The sequence below is a fragment of the Meles meles genome, chromosome 7 (genome assembly GCF_922984935.1).
Source record: "Meles meles chromosome 7, mMelMel3.1 paternal haplotype, whole genome shotgun sequence".
Lineage (NCBI taxonomy): Eukaryota > Metazoa > Chordata > Mammalia > Carnivora > Mustelidae > Meles > Meles meles.
The window spans coordinates 79,098,409-79,118,125 of NC_060072.1; the positions used below are offsets into that span (position 1 = coordinate 79,098,409).

At 35.0% G+C, this 19,717-nt stretch overlaps 1 protein-coding gene across 3 annotated transcripts in view; it reads left to right on the top strand.

Moving 5' to 3' along the window:
* CNTN1 (contactin 1) overlaps nucleotides 1-19,717 on the top strand; it is a 364,883-nt gene that overhangs the window by 172,334 nt on the left and 172,832 nt on the right. For all 3 annotated transcript variants that reach the window (XM_046011119.1, XM_046011118.1, XM_046011117.1), the window contains 2 exons: nucleotides 15,145-15,277; nucleotides 16,796-16,828. In XM_046011119.1, the coding sequence (XP_045867075.1) occupies nucleotides 15,217-15,277; nucleotides 16,796-16,828 (94 nt within the window). In that variant the 5' untranslated portion in view covers nucleotides 15,145-15,216. The remainder of the gene's footprint in view (nucleotides 1-15,144; nucleotides 15,278-16,795; nucleotides 16,829-19,717) is intronic.

Here is a 19,717-nt window from a genome sequence, read left to right on the forward strand (position 1 = left end):
TATGCAATTTAAAAATTCTCCTTTGTGGTTTTTTTTTTTTTTTAATTCAGAGATTGGTATATATTTTTTTTTCCTTTTCCTATTAGTTTTTGTTTAGCGGGTTTGATTTTTTACATTTCAACCTTTAATTCATCTGAGTTTATGTTGACTGGGTTCAAATCTTAGTTACCCTTCATAATAACATCCTTATCTTTGGCAAACTGCTTAATCTATGTGCCTCAGTTATATCATCTCTGAAATGAACACAAAGAAAGAGTCTTTATCACAGGGTAATTGTGAGGGGTAAACAACATAATATATCTAAAGTGTATGGCACATAGTAAATGCCCAGGAAATGTTACCTATTATTGAATCTGTTTATTCTTGGAAGAACATCACACTTTATTTATTTTGTAAAGATCTTATTTATTTATTTGACAGAGAGAGACCCAGTGAGAAAGCGAACACGAGCTGGGGGAGTGGGAGAAGGAGAAGCAGGCTTCCCGCTGAGCAGGGAGCCTGATGCAGTTGGATCCCAGGACCCTGGGATCATGACCTGAACCAAAGGCAGATGCCTAATGACTGAGCCACCCAGGTGCCCCAAGCATCACACTTTAATTTATGGAGCTTTATTTTATGGTTTTCTATCTGCTGGGATTTTTCTCATTTTATTAGTCTTGGAAAAGAATTTGGCACAGTATTCAAGCACCTGAACTCTAGAGCTGAACTGTGTGGGTATAAATCCCAGCATCCAAACTAATTAACTATATGACCTTGGGTAAATTGCTTTACATATTTGTTTTTTTAATTTCTCTATCTATAAAATTGAGATATTTATGTCATTTGGCTCAGAGGTTTACTGTGAGGATTAAATACATGTAGTTAGTGAAAAGTGTGTTGCTATCATGAGCTATTATTTGTTTCAAAATGTTCTTAATGTCATTTTTATCCATTTTTATCCTCAAATGAAATTGAGACCTATTCTGTCAAGTTTAGAGAGATCCCATTTCTATTTTGATTGCAAGTATGATGCTTTGGAAAAATTAATAATATTGAGTCTTTTTACCAAGGAAAAAACTGTATTTCTCCAATTTTTCAATGCTACTTTTAGATATATCAACAAATAGTTACAGTTTTTAAAAATTTTTTCACACTATTCAGAGTACTACTCGGTAATTGTGTTTACTGTTGTACATAAGAGCTTTATTTTTCTGATTTTTAAGTATTTATTGTTAATACACAAGAAAGCCATTGTTTGGTTTATATTTATCTTCTGTATAGCCACTTTGCTCTTAATTCTAGTATTTCATTTAAATCCATTTTCTTTCCTATTCTTGCATATGATCACATAGTAAGCAAATAATAGTTTTGCCTCCTCTTTCCTAATTGTTTAAAATCTGAGTTTTTACTTCATTTTGTACTGTATTTACATAAGCCTCCAGAGTAATGCTGAATTTGTATATTTAAGAGATACTCGGTGGCTGTTTTCCATGTTTCAGGTTCCATGGAAAGCACTTGATAAACACTGGATAAACCGGACAGCACAGCCATGGGCGCTGTCCATACAGAACTTTAAAACTAGCTCATAGTCTTCACATAGTATCTATCAAATGTTGTGTGTGAGTTTGCATTATTTGGAGAAGATGTTAAATAGCTTTCATCAGATTATCAGAAAGAGTTTATAGCCATAAAAAGTTGAGAATCATTAGTCCCAATTTGTGGTGACAGATTTAAGCCTTATTTATATTCTGATTAATTTTACTTCATAATGATTTAAATGTTCTTATTCTCTATTATAGACTTTTTATATTTGAAAGCAATGTGTTAGTATTATCAATTTCCTTAATGTATTCATATTTTTAAAAGAATCTACATTCAAGAAAACCAGTTATTACTTTTCCATAGGAATATGTTAAATAGCTACACATTATAAAAAAGACTCTTTATAGATACATTAGTTTAAATTTTTAAAAACAGTATTTTGAATGTTAAGACAATATTGAAGACACAATTCAAGTTACTACTTAGTCACCCATGGTTTCTAAGAAACATAGGAATAGATTGGGTCATGGTTTGCAATCTTAACTTGTGATTATTTATTGTAGACTAAAGATTAGGTATTTAAAGAAATGTGCTTAAATGAAAAAAAAAACAAATATGCTTGTGTATGTTTGTTTATTTGTTCTTTTGCCAGCAATTATTCTTTGCACGTTTCTATTTCTTTATTGCTAGGGAAGAGAGCAAGTACAATGTCTACAGGAGCACTTTACCGGCTCAGTATACAGAGTAGGAGTCTGGCCAGATGGCTGGCTCTACACAAACAAAACAAAGCTGAACAATGAGAGAGATGCTCACTCTTGTGGACAAAGAACAAGCCTCACTCCCCCAACTGCCTCTCACTTTACCCCACAATAGCATGCCTGTAGGTATACAGTCCTGGAGCAGTGGAGTCGTTGCTTCATGGAGCCAGTCATTGCAAATCCTTAAAAGTATTTTGAATGGAGCTATAAAAACTTAAAGCATTGAACATTCCCTTCTCAAGTTATTATCTGTAAGGGCTCAATCTGCTATCTCAGCAAATTCACTTTCCATCTGTTCATGTAATTTATTTACAAATAAACTAGGCAGATTCTTTAAAAAGTTGGTGAGAAGTGGCTAGACTTGTAATTGGAATCACTGACCCTCATTGAATGGATTTTAGCTACAATATAAAGAGGAAAAGACAAAGATAGTGGATGCCATGAATGATTTAAAACAAAATGAAATTACCAAGACAGTTAAATATGACAGTACAATTAGAATGTGATTGAAGAAAGGGAACAGGGCAACAGGTATGTTCTTCCTTCTTTTTTCAGTCCCTTCAGTTTATCTCTTCAGGTATGGTACAATATTACATAATTATTATTCTTAGGTCTAATTATACTCTCAAGGCATTTGTTAATTTATCCATTCAAGGATTTAAAAAGTGTTCATTCAACACTTCCTGTATAAAGACATGTGATAGATTCTGGAGCTTTCCCTTTTGAAGCTTATAGACCAATGGGGGCATCATGCATTGATAATTATTTAACCATAAAATGCAATACTTACAATGAAGGAAAGGCACAGGGAACTATGAAAGTGCAATAGAAAACCATTATTTCACTTGTGAATTGATTGAGAGACAGCTTCTCTAAGGAATGTTTAGGTTCCATTCTGAGAAATCCATGATTCAGACATAGAAAAGCATGTGATAGGCAAGCAGGAATTAGACAAAGCAGAACTTTGTGGACCACATTAACACATTTATTATCGTCATCATTATTATTATTTTAAATTTAGTGGAGGAGGACCATATCATATTCCTAATATTAAAAGGCACTATAACTTCAGTTTGGGAATATTAAAAAGATCTGGAGATGAACAGTGGCGATGATTACACAACAATGTGAGTATTCTTAATGCCACAGAACTATACAGTTAAAAATGGTTAAAATGGTAAATACTGTGATGTACATATTTTACCACAATAACAAAAGAAATATACTCAATCTCCTGAAAATATGCCCTCATGTGGATAATTATATTAACCATCGCAGTGCGTTATGATGGTCTTAGGAGAGGGAATTCATGTAAAGAGCTTCACAGATACCCTGGTGGAGTTAAACTGTTATATGTATATTCCAATGATGAGAAAAATGAAAATGAGCACTGTGCTGTGGATGACGATGTTAGGATCCAAGTACCATCATATATTATCATTGACAAGTAGTGTTAACTGCTTAACTTCATTTTCTTGATTTGTTAATTGAGATGAAATGCAGTTACCTATAGGTTATTTTAAAGGTAAAAGATATGTAAAATGTATCTGTCCAGTATCTGGAATGTAGTAGGTGTTCAACAAATAAGTAATTTCTTTTACGGGAGTACTACTCATGGGATATCAATCCCTAAAACTTCACAAAAATTATCAATAAAAGTCAAATACAAATATATCCATTGTAAATTCTAAGAGTGATAAAGATACTGGAATAATCCTGAAGTCATTTGTAAGGAGAGTGACTGCTGGATCATATGCTATAGGTATGTTTAATTTTGTAAGAAATTATCAACCTGTCTTTGGAAGTAGCTCTACCATTTTTGCATTCCCACGAGGATTGAATAAGATTTCCAGTTGTTCCAGGCTCCTCACTAGCATTTGGCATTGCCAGTGTTCTGGATTTGAGCCATTCTAATAGATGTATATAATATATATAATGTATATAATAGATGTATAGTGATATTTTTCGTTTTGGTTTATAATTCCATAGTGACATGTGATGTTGAGCATCTTTTCATATGCTTATTTGCCATCTGTATATCTTCTTTGATGATGTGTCTATTCAGATCTTTTGCTTTTTCAAATTGGGTTGTTTTGTTGTTGAGTTTTAAGAGTTCTTTGTATATTTTAGATACTAGTTCTTTTCAAATATATCTTTTGCATATATTTTCTCCCATTCGGTGACTTGCCTTTTAGTTCTCTTGATACTGTCTTTTGCAGAGCAGGAGCTTTTAATTTTAACGAAGTCCAGTTTATCTATTATTTTCTCCATGGAATGTGCCTTTATGCCTTTGGTGTTGTATGTACACAATGTCACCTAGGTTTTTCCTATGTTACTTTCTAATTTTGTAGTTTTACATTTTACATTTAGATTTGTGATCCATTTTCTGAAGAGTGTAAAGTCCATGTCTAAAAGTCATATTTCGTTCCAGGAACATTTGTTGAAAAGATGATCTTTCTCTATTGTAATGCCTTTGCTCCTTTGTCCAAGATCAGTTGACTATATTTAAGTGGGTCTATTTCTGAGCTCTCTATTCTGTTCCATTGATCTATTTTTCTTTTGCCAGTATCACTCTATCTTGTTTACTATAGCATTGTAGTAAGTCTTGAAGTCGGGCAGTGTCAGTCCTCTGCCTTTGTTATTCTCCTTTAATATTGTGTTGTTGATTCTGGTTCTGTTACCTCTCCATCTAAACTTTAGAATTGGTTTGTCAACACACAAAATAACATAAGATAACTTGCTGGGAATTTGATTGGGATTGTATTGAATCTATCGATCAAGTTGGGAAGAACTGGTATCTTGACAGTGTTGAATCTTCTACCTTTTCAGCTTTGCATGAAAATTTGCTAAGAGTGTCTGGGTGGCTGGGTCAGTTAAGTGTTTGCCTTCGGCTCAGGTCATGATCCCAGGTTCTGGGATCGAGCCCCACGTCGGGCTCACTGTCAGCAGTGGGTCTGCTTCTCCCTCTTCCTCTGCCTCTCCCCCAAGTCATGCTCTCTCTCTCTCTCTCTCAAATAAATAAATAAAATCTTTAAAAAAAGAAAATTTGCTAAAATACTTGTTTAATGAAAGAATAAATTGAACTCTTTCATACCGTAGCCATATCTCAAGGGTTTGTCCTCTTTCTGCAGCTTAGTCCTAGTCAAAAAACCACCTGGCTGATAAAGTTAAAGGTGTAACACTGAGAAGTTGCCTCTTTGCATTAGGCCTGTCTGAAGATAAAAGATGCATAGATTAGACAGATGCAATTAGTAGAAGGTGGCAGGAAGGACATAACTACAGTGTAGCTGAGTTTATAGGTTAAAAAAACTATGCCACTATGTACACCCTAAAGATACTGTCATCATGGGGGTTTTCAGCTTTATAAAATAATATGTATGTTTCCTGGAAACAAACTGAGGGTTACAGAAGGGAAGGGGTGATTAATTGCCTAACCTTTTTTTTTTCCCACCTTAACTGTGGAGATCCTTTTATTTTTTTTTTAAGATTTTATTTATTTATTTGACAGGGAGAGAGAGTGAGATCACAAGCAGGCAGGCAGAGAGAGGAGGAAGCATGCTCCCTGCCAAGCATAGAGCCAACGTGGGGCTCGATCCCAGGACCCTGAAATCATGACCTGAGCTGAAAGCAGAGGCTTAACCCGCTGAGCCACCCAGGCGCCCCAACTGTGGAGGTCTTTATATCATTTCTGTATAGTCATGTAAGGAGTTTAATTTTCAAGCTAAATTTGCTTAAAATGTCAGTGATGATTTAGGATTTGGGGATAGAGATATGGATGTATTGAATTCAACCCTGATACTTTATTGAGTAAGACTAAAAGTCTTTTAATAACCTTAATAAGTCTTATGCATTCAAAATTAGCTCACAAAAATAAGATAGGCTGAGTTACTGCATTTTCACATCTATGAGTTTCTAACAACTTTAAGAAACTGAAACTACAGTAGTGATATTCCTTAAATCTTTGAAACACCAAGCAAGATTTTTAAAAATCTGTTTTAATTCAGCAAGAATTTTTGAGCAAAAGCCAAAAGTATTTCTTCTAAACTCATAGAAACTTGAATAAAGTAAATAATTCTGGCAATTAAGCAAAAGTCTGCAGGACCCCTGCCAATAGATACAGCTGTCACTGCTTTCTTCCCTTGTTTTAGGTTTTTAGTTAGTGAGAGGGCCATGATGGGGGAAAAATCATTTCAAGTTTATATTTCTGCTATTTTTTTTAAGTATCCCTTTCATTTTTCCATTGCATAAAACAAACTGACTTGGGAGTTCTACCTCTTACCAGGCTTCAAATGTTATCTCTATGCAGACTTTCAGATACCTATTCCCAACCCCAACACCTTCCATATTCTGGTCTCTTTTTTTCAGATGTTTACTTGGTAGCTCTGCTTGGATGCATAATAGAAAACTGAAACCTATTACATATTCAAAACTAAATCTCTCGTAAACTTGCTTTTTCACCAAAACCCTGCTTCCCCTTTGCCAAGTGGCAGTGTCTTCCAAATGGGCAATGGGCAAGCCAAGAGGTGAGAACTCACCCCTGACCTCCCTCCTTTCCTTCACCTCCTGTTTTCAAGCAGAGTTTATTCCTCACAGGTCCAGAGTCCCCTTGAAACTATGGACCATAGATCTTGGGTTTGTTGAATCTCTAAGGACCTAACACAGGGTATATGACAGACCCTTAAATATTTTTAAACAAATGAAATTGCCTATGTAAGCATTTCTAGGTTTGCTAACTAAGTTACTGATTTTATGTAACTGCAGTGCAAATTGTATTGGCAACTGCAGAACGTTAGAGAATCCATTAGATCTTGGAAGAGAAATGGTGTCGTATCATTCCTCCCGTTTGCAGAAATGCATGGAATTCTGCTCAAACCAGTGTTAACTGTTTCATAGCGAATCTTGTGCTTAAAGGCTTCTAAATGAAGGCAGTTACATAGCCTTTCACAGTTGTGGTGCTTTTTCTTTTAATTATCAGCTCTCTTCTATGACATATCTTCAGTGGGATTAAATATACATACCCCCACTCACATGCACACACACATGTTATTTATTGATCACATAGGGTATAAAGTACTTAAACCCCAATAAAAATATGAAAATATGTATAAGTCATGTTCTTTTTCCTCAATAACTTCTAATCTAGATAGGGGTGAAGAAGAACTAATACAGGGCGCCTGGGTGACTCAGTGGGTTAAAGCCTCTGCCATTGGCTTAGGTCATGGTCCCGGGGTCCTGGGATCGAGCCCCGCATTGGGCTCTCTGCGAAGCAGGAAACCTGCTTCCCTTCCTCTCTCTGTCTGCCTCTCTGCCTACCTGTGATGCCTGTCTGTCAAATAAATAAAATCTTTAAAAAAAAGAACTAATACAGGTGTCTTGTGTACATTTTTCATATAATTCTTACAAGTACATATTAGTATTCCCATTTGCCAATTGCTGACATAACTTGCCAAATGAAATAGTCATATGAAAGAATTCTGACTGCATCTACACTCTTGTATTTTAATCTCATTGCCTTTTGATAATATAAATATCTTAAAATGCTCTTACCATATGCCCAGACCAGACTTTCCAGGACAGTTTTATAATCAGATGTTCTATTATACTTACCCTCATAAGCCATCAAGACCTGTCAAAATACCAAATTTTGGCAAAGAAACCATGTCTCCAAAATAATTTTTTTCTCAAGCCCTGAAATTGTCTTCAAATATGTTTTCTAATAAAGTGTCCCTATATTCAGTTGAAATTGGCTTTGCATTTGAAAGATAAGCAAGAACCTTATAATAAGGAATCCATGAGTGAGTCAAACAAATCACTCCATGATTTTATTTATTTATTTTTAAGGATTTTGTTTACTTATTTGACAGAGAGAGAGAGCACAATAGAGGGAACACAAACAGGCAGAACAGGCAGAGGGAGAACCAGGCTCCCCACCTAGCAGGGGGCCCGATGCAGGACTTGATCCCAGGATTCTGGGATCACAACCTGAGTCGAAGGCAGACACGTAACTGATTGAGCCACATAGGAACCCCTCACTTAATGATTTTAGAAAATGGAGAAAACATCATACGAGTTTACCAGTGGATAGACTTTCCTATAAAGATAAATCTTGATCTATATCTTGAAATATAGAGAGATGTGTTTTCTCCTCCATAAACTGAGGTTAATAATAATAACTATATGATTGGTTCATATGAATATTACTTAATACTTAAGCTTCTAGAACAGAGCCTGGCTTGCAAGCTGAGAGATGATAGAGTGTGTTTTTCTGTTAACCATTAAACTAAGGACTATTTAATTTTTAATTTTTATAATATTTCTAGTGATAATTATAGAATATATGATATGATTATAAAGTATAAAATATACAATATTATAATTATAATTTCTATAACCTAGTATAATATATAGTATAATGTATAAAATAAATGCTCAATAGATATTTATTGAATGAATTATGAAATGATGATTTATCATTGACAAATTTTAAGGCAGAGAGTACAAGAGAGTTAACTTTTTTGAAGATCAAATTAAATTTTTTGTTATTCACTGAGCTTCAGATATTTATATACATGTTCATTAAAAAAATAAATTATGGCACAGGTTAGTTCTGGGAACAGGGATTGGGGATAGATCCAGTGAGAGTGCTCTGATCCTTGTGCCTAACTAGTCTTTAAGTTTCTGAAGTTTGAGAATTTGCCTCCACTTCTATTGCCAACTGGGGTTCGTCCGGGCTCTTTCATATAGCAGGTGCTCAATAGATACTTTTTTGATAAGACTTATGTTTGATACAAAAAAATAACTACTTATATTATGAGAGATTAAAGTTATTAACATAAACTATGGTATCCCTTTCTTTTAGATTTCAGTTTTCACATCAGTCACACCGTTGTTGTGAAATTATATATAAATGGAAGGATGTATCCACTCTTATCTTATTGGAAACTTAATTAATATTTAATACAAATTTGAATAAAAAGGGATAAGGCTCTTTGTACAGCTCAAGACCATGTTGCTTTTGTAAATCTGAAACCTCCACACAATAAGGGCATCAAAGGAGTGGGAGCTAAGTTAGGAGTTAGGGAGCTTCCCCAGTATCTTTTCTGTCAATGGAACCATGGAAAGTAGACAAGAACAGAGTGCTCATCAACCAAAGCACTTGGGACTTAAGAGAATGATGATATTTTCTCGCAGAACAATTCAGCAAGGAAAACTCATTCACTGCTGTGGAAGGAACCAAAAGTTCAGCACTTGGCATTTAAGGTTCCATAATTTGATTACACTCTTCTTTCCACTTATCTTTTTCTAATGCTGGCTCCCATGAGTTCATGCTCTGACCATATTAAACTCTACAGAGTTGTCTTAATTTAACCTTTAATTTCCTCCTTCATGCTTTTACTATTGCCACTTTCTTCTACTTGCGTAGATCTGCCTATCAAATATCGACCAATGCTTTGCTTTTAGTAATTACTCCATAAATGTATTCAACAGACATTAAATGAGTGCCTTCAATGTGTAAGGCTTTGCATTAGGCAAATAGGGTATAGAAAGTGGAATGAGCCAAACTGCTGTTGAGACATTTAAATATAGAAAGTCTCTCATTGTATGTATGTCTTTGATTTACTATTATGTTAGCTGCTGCTACAAAATGTCGCAACTTGGTAGATGCTTCATAAATATGTATGGAGTGAATGAATAATTAAAAATTACCATCCAACTATCTTTCTGATTACATTATTTTACAATCTTCAAAGAAAATGAAACACATTTCCTGGTCTTTGAATAGCATGCAATAAAAACTGATGTCTGATTAAATAGCACAAATATTCTCGCATACCCTCTTACATGTGTTTCAAAAATGAATACTTGTTGAATTGTTTTACTAGAATTTTACTAGTAATGAAGTGCATTTAAAAAATAATTATCTTATATTGTTTCTAGCTCTAGGCGCCTAAATTATTTTGGTAGGAGTCACTCATCAATTTAAGTACTGATACAATACCTATAGCTAGTGACTCTTCTCTCTTATTTAAAAAAATGGAAAGTCAAAGGTTATATCCTACTCTTTCCTTCTGTGTGGTATCTCTCTTAACCTGAACAGTAGCTAATAGGAGATATAAGATCATTGGCCTTGTTCTTCAATCATGAGTGGGACTCTTGTTAGAAGACAGTCGGAAATTTTAGGTGCCTTTAGACCAGTGGGGTAGAGTAAATGCCTGCTCTTTTACATGCAAGACATACAGATACTGTGTAGCAAGAAGCAGCTGCTGACATCCTGAACCTTCGCAGCTGCATTAGGGAGAATGGCTTCACGTGGAGGTTCAGCTGAGTGGCAGTAACAGTGAATCCTTTTTATTAAACATGACCATCTCTAGAAAGGAATAAAGTCGTACAAAGGGGAGATTACAGCCCAGGAAGTCTTTAAAACTCCCAGTGTAAGTTGAGTGAGTGTTTCAATCTGGTATGGTTTCTTCCCAGGTTTTGCTCTTTTGTGAATCTCTAAGAGCAAAAAGCAAGGAAGTTTGAAAGTTCTGTCTTGCTGGCATGGGAATTTTTTTTTTCCTGCTGTCAAAGACTTATTAAATCCTGTTCTGGATTGTTAGATATGAATCACAGGGAAGGTATCATGGAACACATTTCTTTGTAGTAGTTCAGCTATCTCTGATCAGTTTGAATGACCGTTGGGCAACAAGGGAAGTTAACAGCACATTCAGTCATGTCATTGTAGTCCAACAGGTCTCATTTAACAAACAGTAGGAAACCTTCCAGGTATTAGTCAAAGTGATGTATCAAAATGCCTCTTTCATTATGGCATGATAAAGTAAATCAGATGTAGACATACAGGATATTCAATTCTCACCCAGAGCAAATAGCACAACAAAGTACCAGGCAGACATAATTTCAAGAGGTGAGTTGCTGAATGTTGCATACCTTCTGATTTTAGAGTGTACTGGTTAAAGATGTGGCCCAGTGAATTCAGCACACATTTGATTGTTCTCTCTCTCTCTCTCTCTCTTTTTTTTTTTTGATTGTTCTCTTTAAGTGTTGGAAATATTTTGACCTTCACTTAATATACATACTACAATAGTTTTTGAACTTTGTATGCCTACACATTACCTGGGAAGCTTAATTAAAATGTAAATACTTGGGTTATTTCCCCAGAGACTCTAACTTTCTTGGGAGTTTCTCAGAATTGTATTTTCTTAACAAGTACATCCAAGTGCTGTTAAGGTAGGTATGCCCTAGCCTGTATTTTAGGAAGCACTAACCCATTAGCTGAGGTTTCCTTGTTATTTTCAACACCCCTACTCATTATTTGGATCCATTCAGTTGCTTTCACTGATCCTTTAGGCAAATCATTGACAACACAGCAATTATCAGTTCTGTTTCCCAGTATCCTTCCAAACTTGTACCAAAACTCACCTGTCATATTTTACTTTTTATTTGATATTCATCTGTTTTTGTGAATAGTTATTCTTTGCCAAAAGTAGCACTATATTTAAAGTAGAATAAAATATGTATTTGCCCTTGATTAATAAATAGATTCTTATTAATACACTGATAGGAAAGAAGTTGAGTGGAATCTCATAAACATAGGTTTGAGTTTTAAATCTTGCTTGATAAAACAGCTCCTCCCTTGTTCATTGACTGAATCAGTAATTCTTGGAATTGCAAATACTTAAAAAATCATATTGCCTGATTTGCTCATGATTGCTATCTCCATTTTCCATTAGTATCTCAAACTTATAATTTCAAGCAAAATAATTGGGTAGAATTGACTTGTGTCCCAGAAGCAGAATTTCAGAAAATGAGTTTGAGGATAAAATGTCCCCTGCTCTTACAACGTAGAGTAGGAGATATTGGTGTCTTTTCACCTAGATTAATCTGCATTCAATTCCAATAAGCTTCCTCTAACTATTTTCTGGAAATAATACTTTATAGCAAATGTTTCTCAGAAATAATATGAGCGCCATAAGTAAATATTCTTTTTGACATGGCTGTGTGTGTGTGTGTGTGTGTGTGTGTGTGTGTTTATTTGACAGACAGCAATCACAAGTAGCCAGAGAGGCAAGCAGAGAGAGAGGAGGAAGCAGGATCCCTGCTGAGCAGAGAGCCCTATGCAGGTCTCGATCCCATGACCCTGGGATCATGACCTGAGCCGAAGGAAGAGGCTTTAACCCACTGAGCCACCCAGGTGCCCCAACATGGCTTTTCATAAATTGTGTTGAGGGTAGATCAGGATGTCTTTTATTCTTTTTAAAATAGAGATGTGACCATTTGATTATATTTGTTAATATTTTATCAGCATTTGTAAAATCTTGTTCTTTGTCAAAGTAAATGATTGTATAACATCAGTTGAATGAAATATTAGTTGCATTGGCCTTAATTATATAATCCTTTAATTATATAGCAGTACTGAATACTTTGCACATAATTGTTGTTGGCTAAATGCTTGCCAGTATTGTTGAAACTTTTAAAAATAACATGTGGATTAGCCCATGCCAGAACTAAACATAAGAGCTAGATGGTGTCTGTACAACAGAAAACTGAATATCTAGATATGGACCAAATTGCTCAAAGGAGAACACTAACATTGTCTAAATTAGAAAGGGAGAGGTGGGGAACAAGACAAGTGTGGGAAGAAAGAAGGAAAAGCAAGGAAGGAATATAGTGTGCCACACTATGTTGTCTTATGGTAACATGTTGTTTTAATGTGTGACTAAGACATTTAATAAAGGATGCTGGAGAAAAGAAATTGAATTTCCTTGGAAATTAGGGAAGTGCCAATACATGTTACAGCAGTCACTAGACACCTAGAGATCTGTGATGGTTTGGAGGATGCCGCCGCCGAGTAGAGAAGCCACGGCGCTCTGAAGGCCAGCAAGTTCAGGGAGCCAGCCAGCACAGTGAGGCCTCAGAGACAGGAATGCATCCTTGGTTCCTGCTTTTAAGCGTTATGTATTTTCAGCCACTGAGAAGAAAAAGGTCAGCTCCTCTAAGTGGCAAGTCTTTGTCAGAGTTGTTTGTTTTTTTCATTCGCTGCAGCACTTTCAGGCCTGTGGGGGCTGGGGAGTGAGCTGTGAATAACGGAATGGTATGTCCTCCAGAGTGAAGGAAGAGGAGCAGTTTCTTCTGCATTAGCAGGAGTGGGTTTCAGCCTCTCTGCCTCTCTCCTCTGCAGTGCTGCTTAGGGGATGTGATCAGGGAGTCACAAATGATAGGATAACTGGTGACACAGTAGAACAAGTCTCTAGCAGAAAACAAATGTGTGGACAAGATCTGAAAGATGCTTTTATATTTGAACAGCAAGAAACCTATTAAATGAAATAAATTACATGCTGTCAGGCTGATGACTCAGTGTCCTATTGAAATAGGCAATATTTTGGAGTGAAGGAAAAGATAGCATGGTATGACACAGACAAGCTCAAAATAATGAAAACTTTTCCTTCTGACTTGAGTGTGAGTATTCAGATTAGAAGACAGACTTCCAACAACACTCAGTGAAGTGCATATTAAAAAATGCTTTAAGATATTGCTACTTAGATGACTACATTCTAGACTATGTTTATATGTAGCAATAATCCCTAACAAAGAACAAAGCTCCAGTAAGTGACATTCCTTGTTATTTATTTTCACCATCCTCCTCTTATTTTAAGGAATTAAAGTTAAATTTCAGTTTGTTTATGGCAAATGCTTTGGAATAGTTATTGGGTGGTCCATTCATTCCTTCATTTATTCAGTTCAGTAAATGTATATTGAGAACTTCTATGTGCCAGGCATTATAAAAGCCACAATGAACAAGAGACATGTCCCATGACCTTATGGGCCTGTGGCCTAGTAGAATAAAAAATTAATATTTATTAAATAGTTTCATAGTCAATATTTCACATGCACAATGTTATGCAACTCTTAGCATAGCCCTATGAAATAGTCATTCTTTCCGTATTTTACACATGAAGGAAACTACGGTCAGAGATTGAATAACTTGCCATAAGTTGCAAGCTGAAGAATGGATGAGAAAATTTGAAGTCATAATAACAGAGAGTAAAATGGAGGTTATCAGATGCTGGAGTGTGGGAAAAAGAGGAGGTAAAAAATAGAGAGGACTGTTGGTTGCCAGGGGCTTGGAGGAGGAAATCTGATGAGTTATTGTATAATAGGTACAGAGGTTCAGTTTTGAAAGATGTAAAAACCTATGGTGATGGGTGGTGGTAATGGTTGTTCAGCAATATGAATTTACACAATACCAGTGAACTGTACACTTTAAAAAGGTTGGGATAGTATAAGTGTTGCTGTTAATGGGGAAACATTTCATGACAAGTACCCAGGGTATTTGTATGTGTGCTATTTGTGAAAACTTTGACAAAATTAAGAACCAATTCAAAAAACCATGATGTTCATTATTTAGTACATTAGTAATTTATCACTAATTGTAATAATATTTGAAAGAAAAGCAACCACAATACCTTTAATTGATTCTTCCTACCAGCCCTTCAGTTAAATTTGATCTTCAAATTAAATTGACTGATTTGGAAATGTTTACAACTATGCCATTTGTACATAAAGTACTGTTAGGCTCAATTGTTAGAGTTAAAAAGTAGAAGACACCAATTGAGTGACTTGCTCATGTTCCTACAGTGTCAACCCTGGAGTCAGGTGATAACCCTCTGATACCAAGTCTACTTGCTTCATAAACCATGGTGCTTACAAATATATTTAAATAAACTGAAACTTATTCTATAAACAAGAAACAGAAAATAAAATGAAATTGATAATATTGTTGACCCCAAATGATGAGTATTTACCTTTCCTTTTTTTTTTTCTATCCTATCCTTCCCCCCGCCCCTTCCTTCTGTCTTTGATGCAGGTGTTTATTATCCAGCTACCATAAAGCTAAAGTTTTTTTGGAAAATAAAAAACGAACCTTTATACATACAAGATGAAAATGTGGTTGCTGGTCAGTCACCTTGTGATACTATCTTTTACAGCCTGTTTATCAGGTAAGAAATATCCTTTGCAAATAACATGGAGGACATTAGAAGAAGGAAAGGAAAAGTGAATTGGGGTAAATCAGAAGGGGAGACAAAGCATGAGAGACTGTGGACTCTGAGAAACAAACTGAGGGTTTTGGAGGAGAAGGGGGTGGGGGTTAGGAGACCCTGGTGGTGGGTATTAAGGAGGGCAATATTGCATGGAGCACTGGGTGTGGTACATAAACAATGAATCTTGGAACATTGAAAACATGAAATTAAGATAAAAAAAAGAAATATCCTTTGCGTAGTCTCTGTAAATTATATCAATATAATCAATATGTATGTATTCACTTTATTAAATCTGGTACATGAAGTTAAAATTAATGTTTTTGGTATCTGTGTCAGATGTGTAAATATATGTTAAAGTTGACCCTGTTTTTCTTTTTATTTTCAAGTAAAATTCACAAGATTTAATCAGTCTTATCTAGTGGTAAGCTGGTAAATGTTTAAAATGTGAACCTCTGGGAGAGAAAAATAACCCTACTGTGTAGCATTCTTCAGTTGCTGGGGAGTAAATATTCCCACTATGGCCAACCTTGACAAATTAACATAATTTAATGTGCTACTGGAAAAGATATACATCATTTCACCATTATATAGTATTTTCACCATATACATACAGTAAACTGAAGTAACTTCAAGAGCATAAATAAAAGTAGAATGTAGTAAAATAATTAGAAAGTAATGAGTTTTTAACATTTGTTACCTTTGTTTTTAATTTATTTATTTATAAGTTAATATAATTTAATTTTCGTTACTGGTTGGTCAGTCTTGTGAAAAACAATTTTAAGATAATCTACAGTGTGTTAAGGGCATTAAAGATAACAAAGCAGTTTGAAAGTGCTCTAGTTTTAGGACAAATACTATAACTCTATCTTTGAAAGACAAGTAAGGATTCAGAAATATTTCTTACAGGGAAAGATGCATTATATTTTTATCTGGAAGCAGCATGTTTTCTAACAATCAATTTTTCTAACACTTTCATCTCAATTACCTTAGCTCAGTAAATACTTGTTGAGTTGTTAATTACGTTCAAGACGTAGATGGATCTCATCCTTCATTTATCAATCCTCATTGATTGTTTCAGTGATGAACCTGCTAGGCATCCTACTGCATTTCTTGTTTATTATTAAGGCAATAAAAATGCTATTTTATTTTGGGGAGTATTTTTTATTATTATGACTTTAGAATTCATAAAATATAATAATTTTCATCAATGCTTGATAATTTTAATGACATTGCTATAGCCACAGGAATTATACACACAGTTACATACATATTTATATATTGACCACAAATTTTAATGCAACTATAAGATGCAAAGACATGAAATAAGTACTTGCAAACGTGATGATACATCAACTGTAATAATAAAGGTCCACTAATGTCATTTCATTAACTAGTATCTCAGTTACTTGATTAATGTTTGAAACCACAACTTGAAAGCTGCTTTGGGATTAAAATTGCTTTATCTTTTATTTTTAGAGTTTACGTGGTACAGAAGATATGGTCATGGAGGTAAGTTGATGAAAGGGTAAGCTTTTAAAAATAGCTTTTCTCAAATGAAACATATTTCACCTCTCCTTTAAGCTATTAACTCTCTAAACTTAAAGGCAAATGGTTCATGTTAGATCACTTGGGGATTTTGTGAGATGGTTTATCTGGGGTCATAAGACAACTTGTTTGACTGCCTGAATGAACTGAGTGGATATACCATAAACAAATATGCTATTAAAGGATCGTAGCCAATAGAAAATACTCCATGTGGCCTGTGTTTTTTTCCTTGCATGCTTTGTAACAATTCTATGCTATTAAAGTTTGAAGTAATATTTTAAATATTGTAAACACCTAACTTAGTTTTGAAAGTCCCTTGCTTTGCTGAAAAGATAGAACTAAAGTTAGTGACCTCAGAACCTTAAGATTCAGTTTAATTAGGACTCCAAAGATGTTGCAGAATTTATTGTTTATGATTTGTTAAATATAACTGTTAATTCTGCTCATTTCGATTCTACTTCAACCACTGAACATTTCTTGCCGGAAATAGAGGAAGCATGGAGAAAATAGAGTCTAGAGTAAGAACAGCTTGGGTTTGCATATTCAACCTGGTATTCACTAGTGATATGCTCTTGTATAAATTATTCACCTTTTATGAGTCTCAACTTTCCCATATGTAAAAATTATAAGATGCTTGTGAGAACTAAAAAAACAAAAAGAATATGATGAGAATTTCTAGAACAGTCATCGATGTCACAGGTACTCAGTGAACATACTAAGACTAGAAACTTACAAAAGCCACTGCAGGGTGATAGGAGAATGCAACATTGAAAAGAATCACTGAGCAACCAGTGCTACGACTTGCGTGCCAAATCCGGGGTATTCATGCTAGCGTGGGTCAGAAGAACTTCCATTTGTAGGTTGCCATGAGGATTATGGGAAAGGAAAGTCTTAGCATGAATTCCACCAAAGCCACTTCTGTTTCCACCTGTGAGTTATGGATCACTGCATGTACACTGTATCAAGATAGGTTCTTTGACTTCAGGAAGCTTACCATATACTAAGAAATAAAACAAGTAGGCAACAAATTTATAAGAAAACATATACTGAGCATTTTCAAAGATTTACTTTGGGCAATTAAGGAATAGTTAATGTTGGGAATAGAAGGTAAGGGAGTCCTGAAGTATTTCAAAAACTTAGAAATGGAGCTACTTCCAAATAAAAGAAGTGGGACAAATCAAAGTAAAGAGGTAAGGAAATGTGGGCTGTATTAAGTCAGTATTTCTCCAAGCATTTCAGAAAATGCTTGTTCTACAGGATATTGGTAGGATTTATGTTAAAAGGGACTTTATTGTCAAATAAATTTGGGAAAGGCTAATTCATAAAAGTTTAACACTTTATTATTAACTATAAGTGATAAGTATTTGTAAGTACTACTCATTTAGTAAGTATAATACATGTATTACTTATATGTAAGTATAATACATGTATTACTTCCTATAATACATGTATTACTTCCTTCCTACTGTAATAAAGGACCTCAAACTGGGTGGCTTATAACAACAGAAATGTATTGTCTCATAGTTCTGGAAGATAGAAGTCTATAGCAAGGTGTTAGGAAGTCTTGCTGCCTCTGTAACTGGTAGGAGAAGGCTTCTTCTTTGCCTCTCCTAGCTTTGAGTAGCCTCAAACATTCCTTGGCTTGTGGCAACATGACTCCAACATCTACCTCTGTCTTCATATGTATGTTTTCCTCCCATGTCTGCCTCTGTTCTGAATTTACCTCTTTCTGAGGTTGCCAGTCATATTGGATTAGGACCCACCTAATGACCTCATTTTAACTTGATTACTTCTATAAACATCCTCTTTCCAAATGTGGTCCCATTCTGATGTGCCCAGGGTTAGGATTTCAACATATCTTTTTGTGGGGGCACAATTCCAAACAAAAATATTGCACTAAGAGAAAAGTATTGTGAATCTCTGAAGAGAGAAGAGTTTTAAAATATCTAAATATTCCAAAACTTTTTTTGACCATACAGCTAATTGTTACTAAGAAAAAAAAAAAAAAACAAACAAAGACAAAATAAAAAAAACTCATGTATGCTGACTGACAAGTTAAATTTATAACTGTTAACTTCAAATGAGCAGCCGGTACTGCCCAGCAAACATACTCCACTTCCCCAGTGAATTCATTTTCCCATTTTCCTAGATCATGTCATAGTTGCTCCCCTGCCCTTAAAACTCCAACAGCTTCTTGCCATCTTTACTTTGCTTCCTATTACACAAAGTTATTAGAGACAACTTGAAGATAATTTCCACAAGTTGACACTACCATGTTTACTCTCCTCCTACATCTATGCCCATACACTGTGTCTTCCTGCTTGTTTCATATATGATGTCACCATACTAAACCCTATACTTTTACACTTGTCCTATCCCATCTGGTTTATTTAAGTTCATTGCCCCAGCAATTGTCCCCTGTGTCTTCTCATCATCAGTTTCTCCCTCTACTGGATTATTGCTGTCAACATGCAAACATTCTCCAGTAATCTCTCTCACTTAAAAAATCATTTCTCTGCAAACCCCATACCTTATAGCTAATATCCTTCTTATCTATTCTCCTTTTCATGAGTATTACCAAAAAAAAAAAAAAATAGGCTATGCTTTCTGTCTTCAATTCCCTGACTCATATTTTCCTTTGAACCTACTGCAGTCAAACTTTCACATCAACATTCAACCAAAACGCCTTGTCCATGTCACCATGATGTACCTATTGTGAACCCAGTGGTCAACTCTCAGGCTTTTTACTCAACCTATTGGAAATCGTGCTGTAGTTGCAGATATTATGTGTAGACATAACATCTACAGGTGAAAGGGGTGTATTTTTTTCTCATATCTATTTCTTTTTAAAAG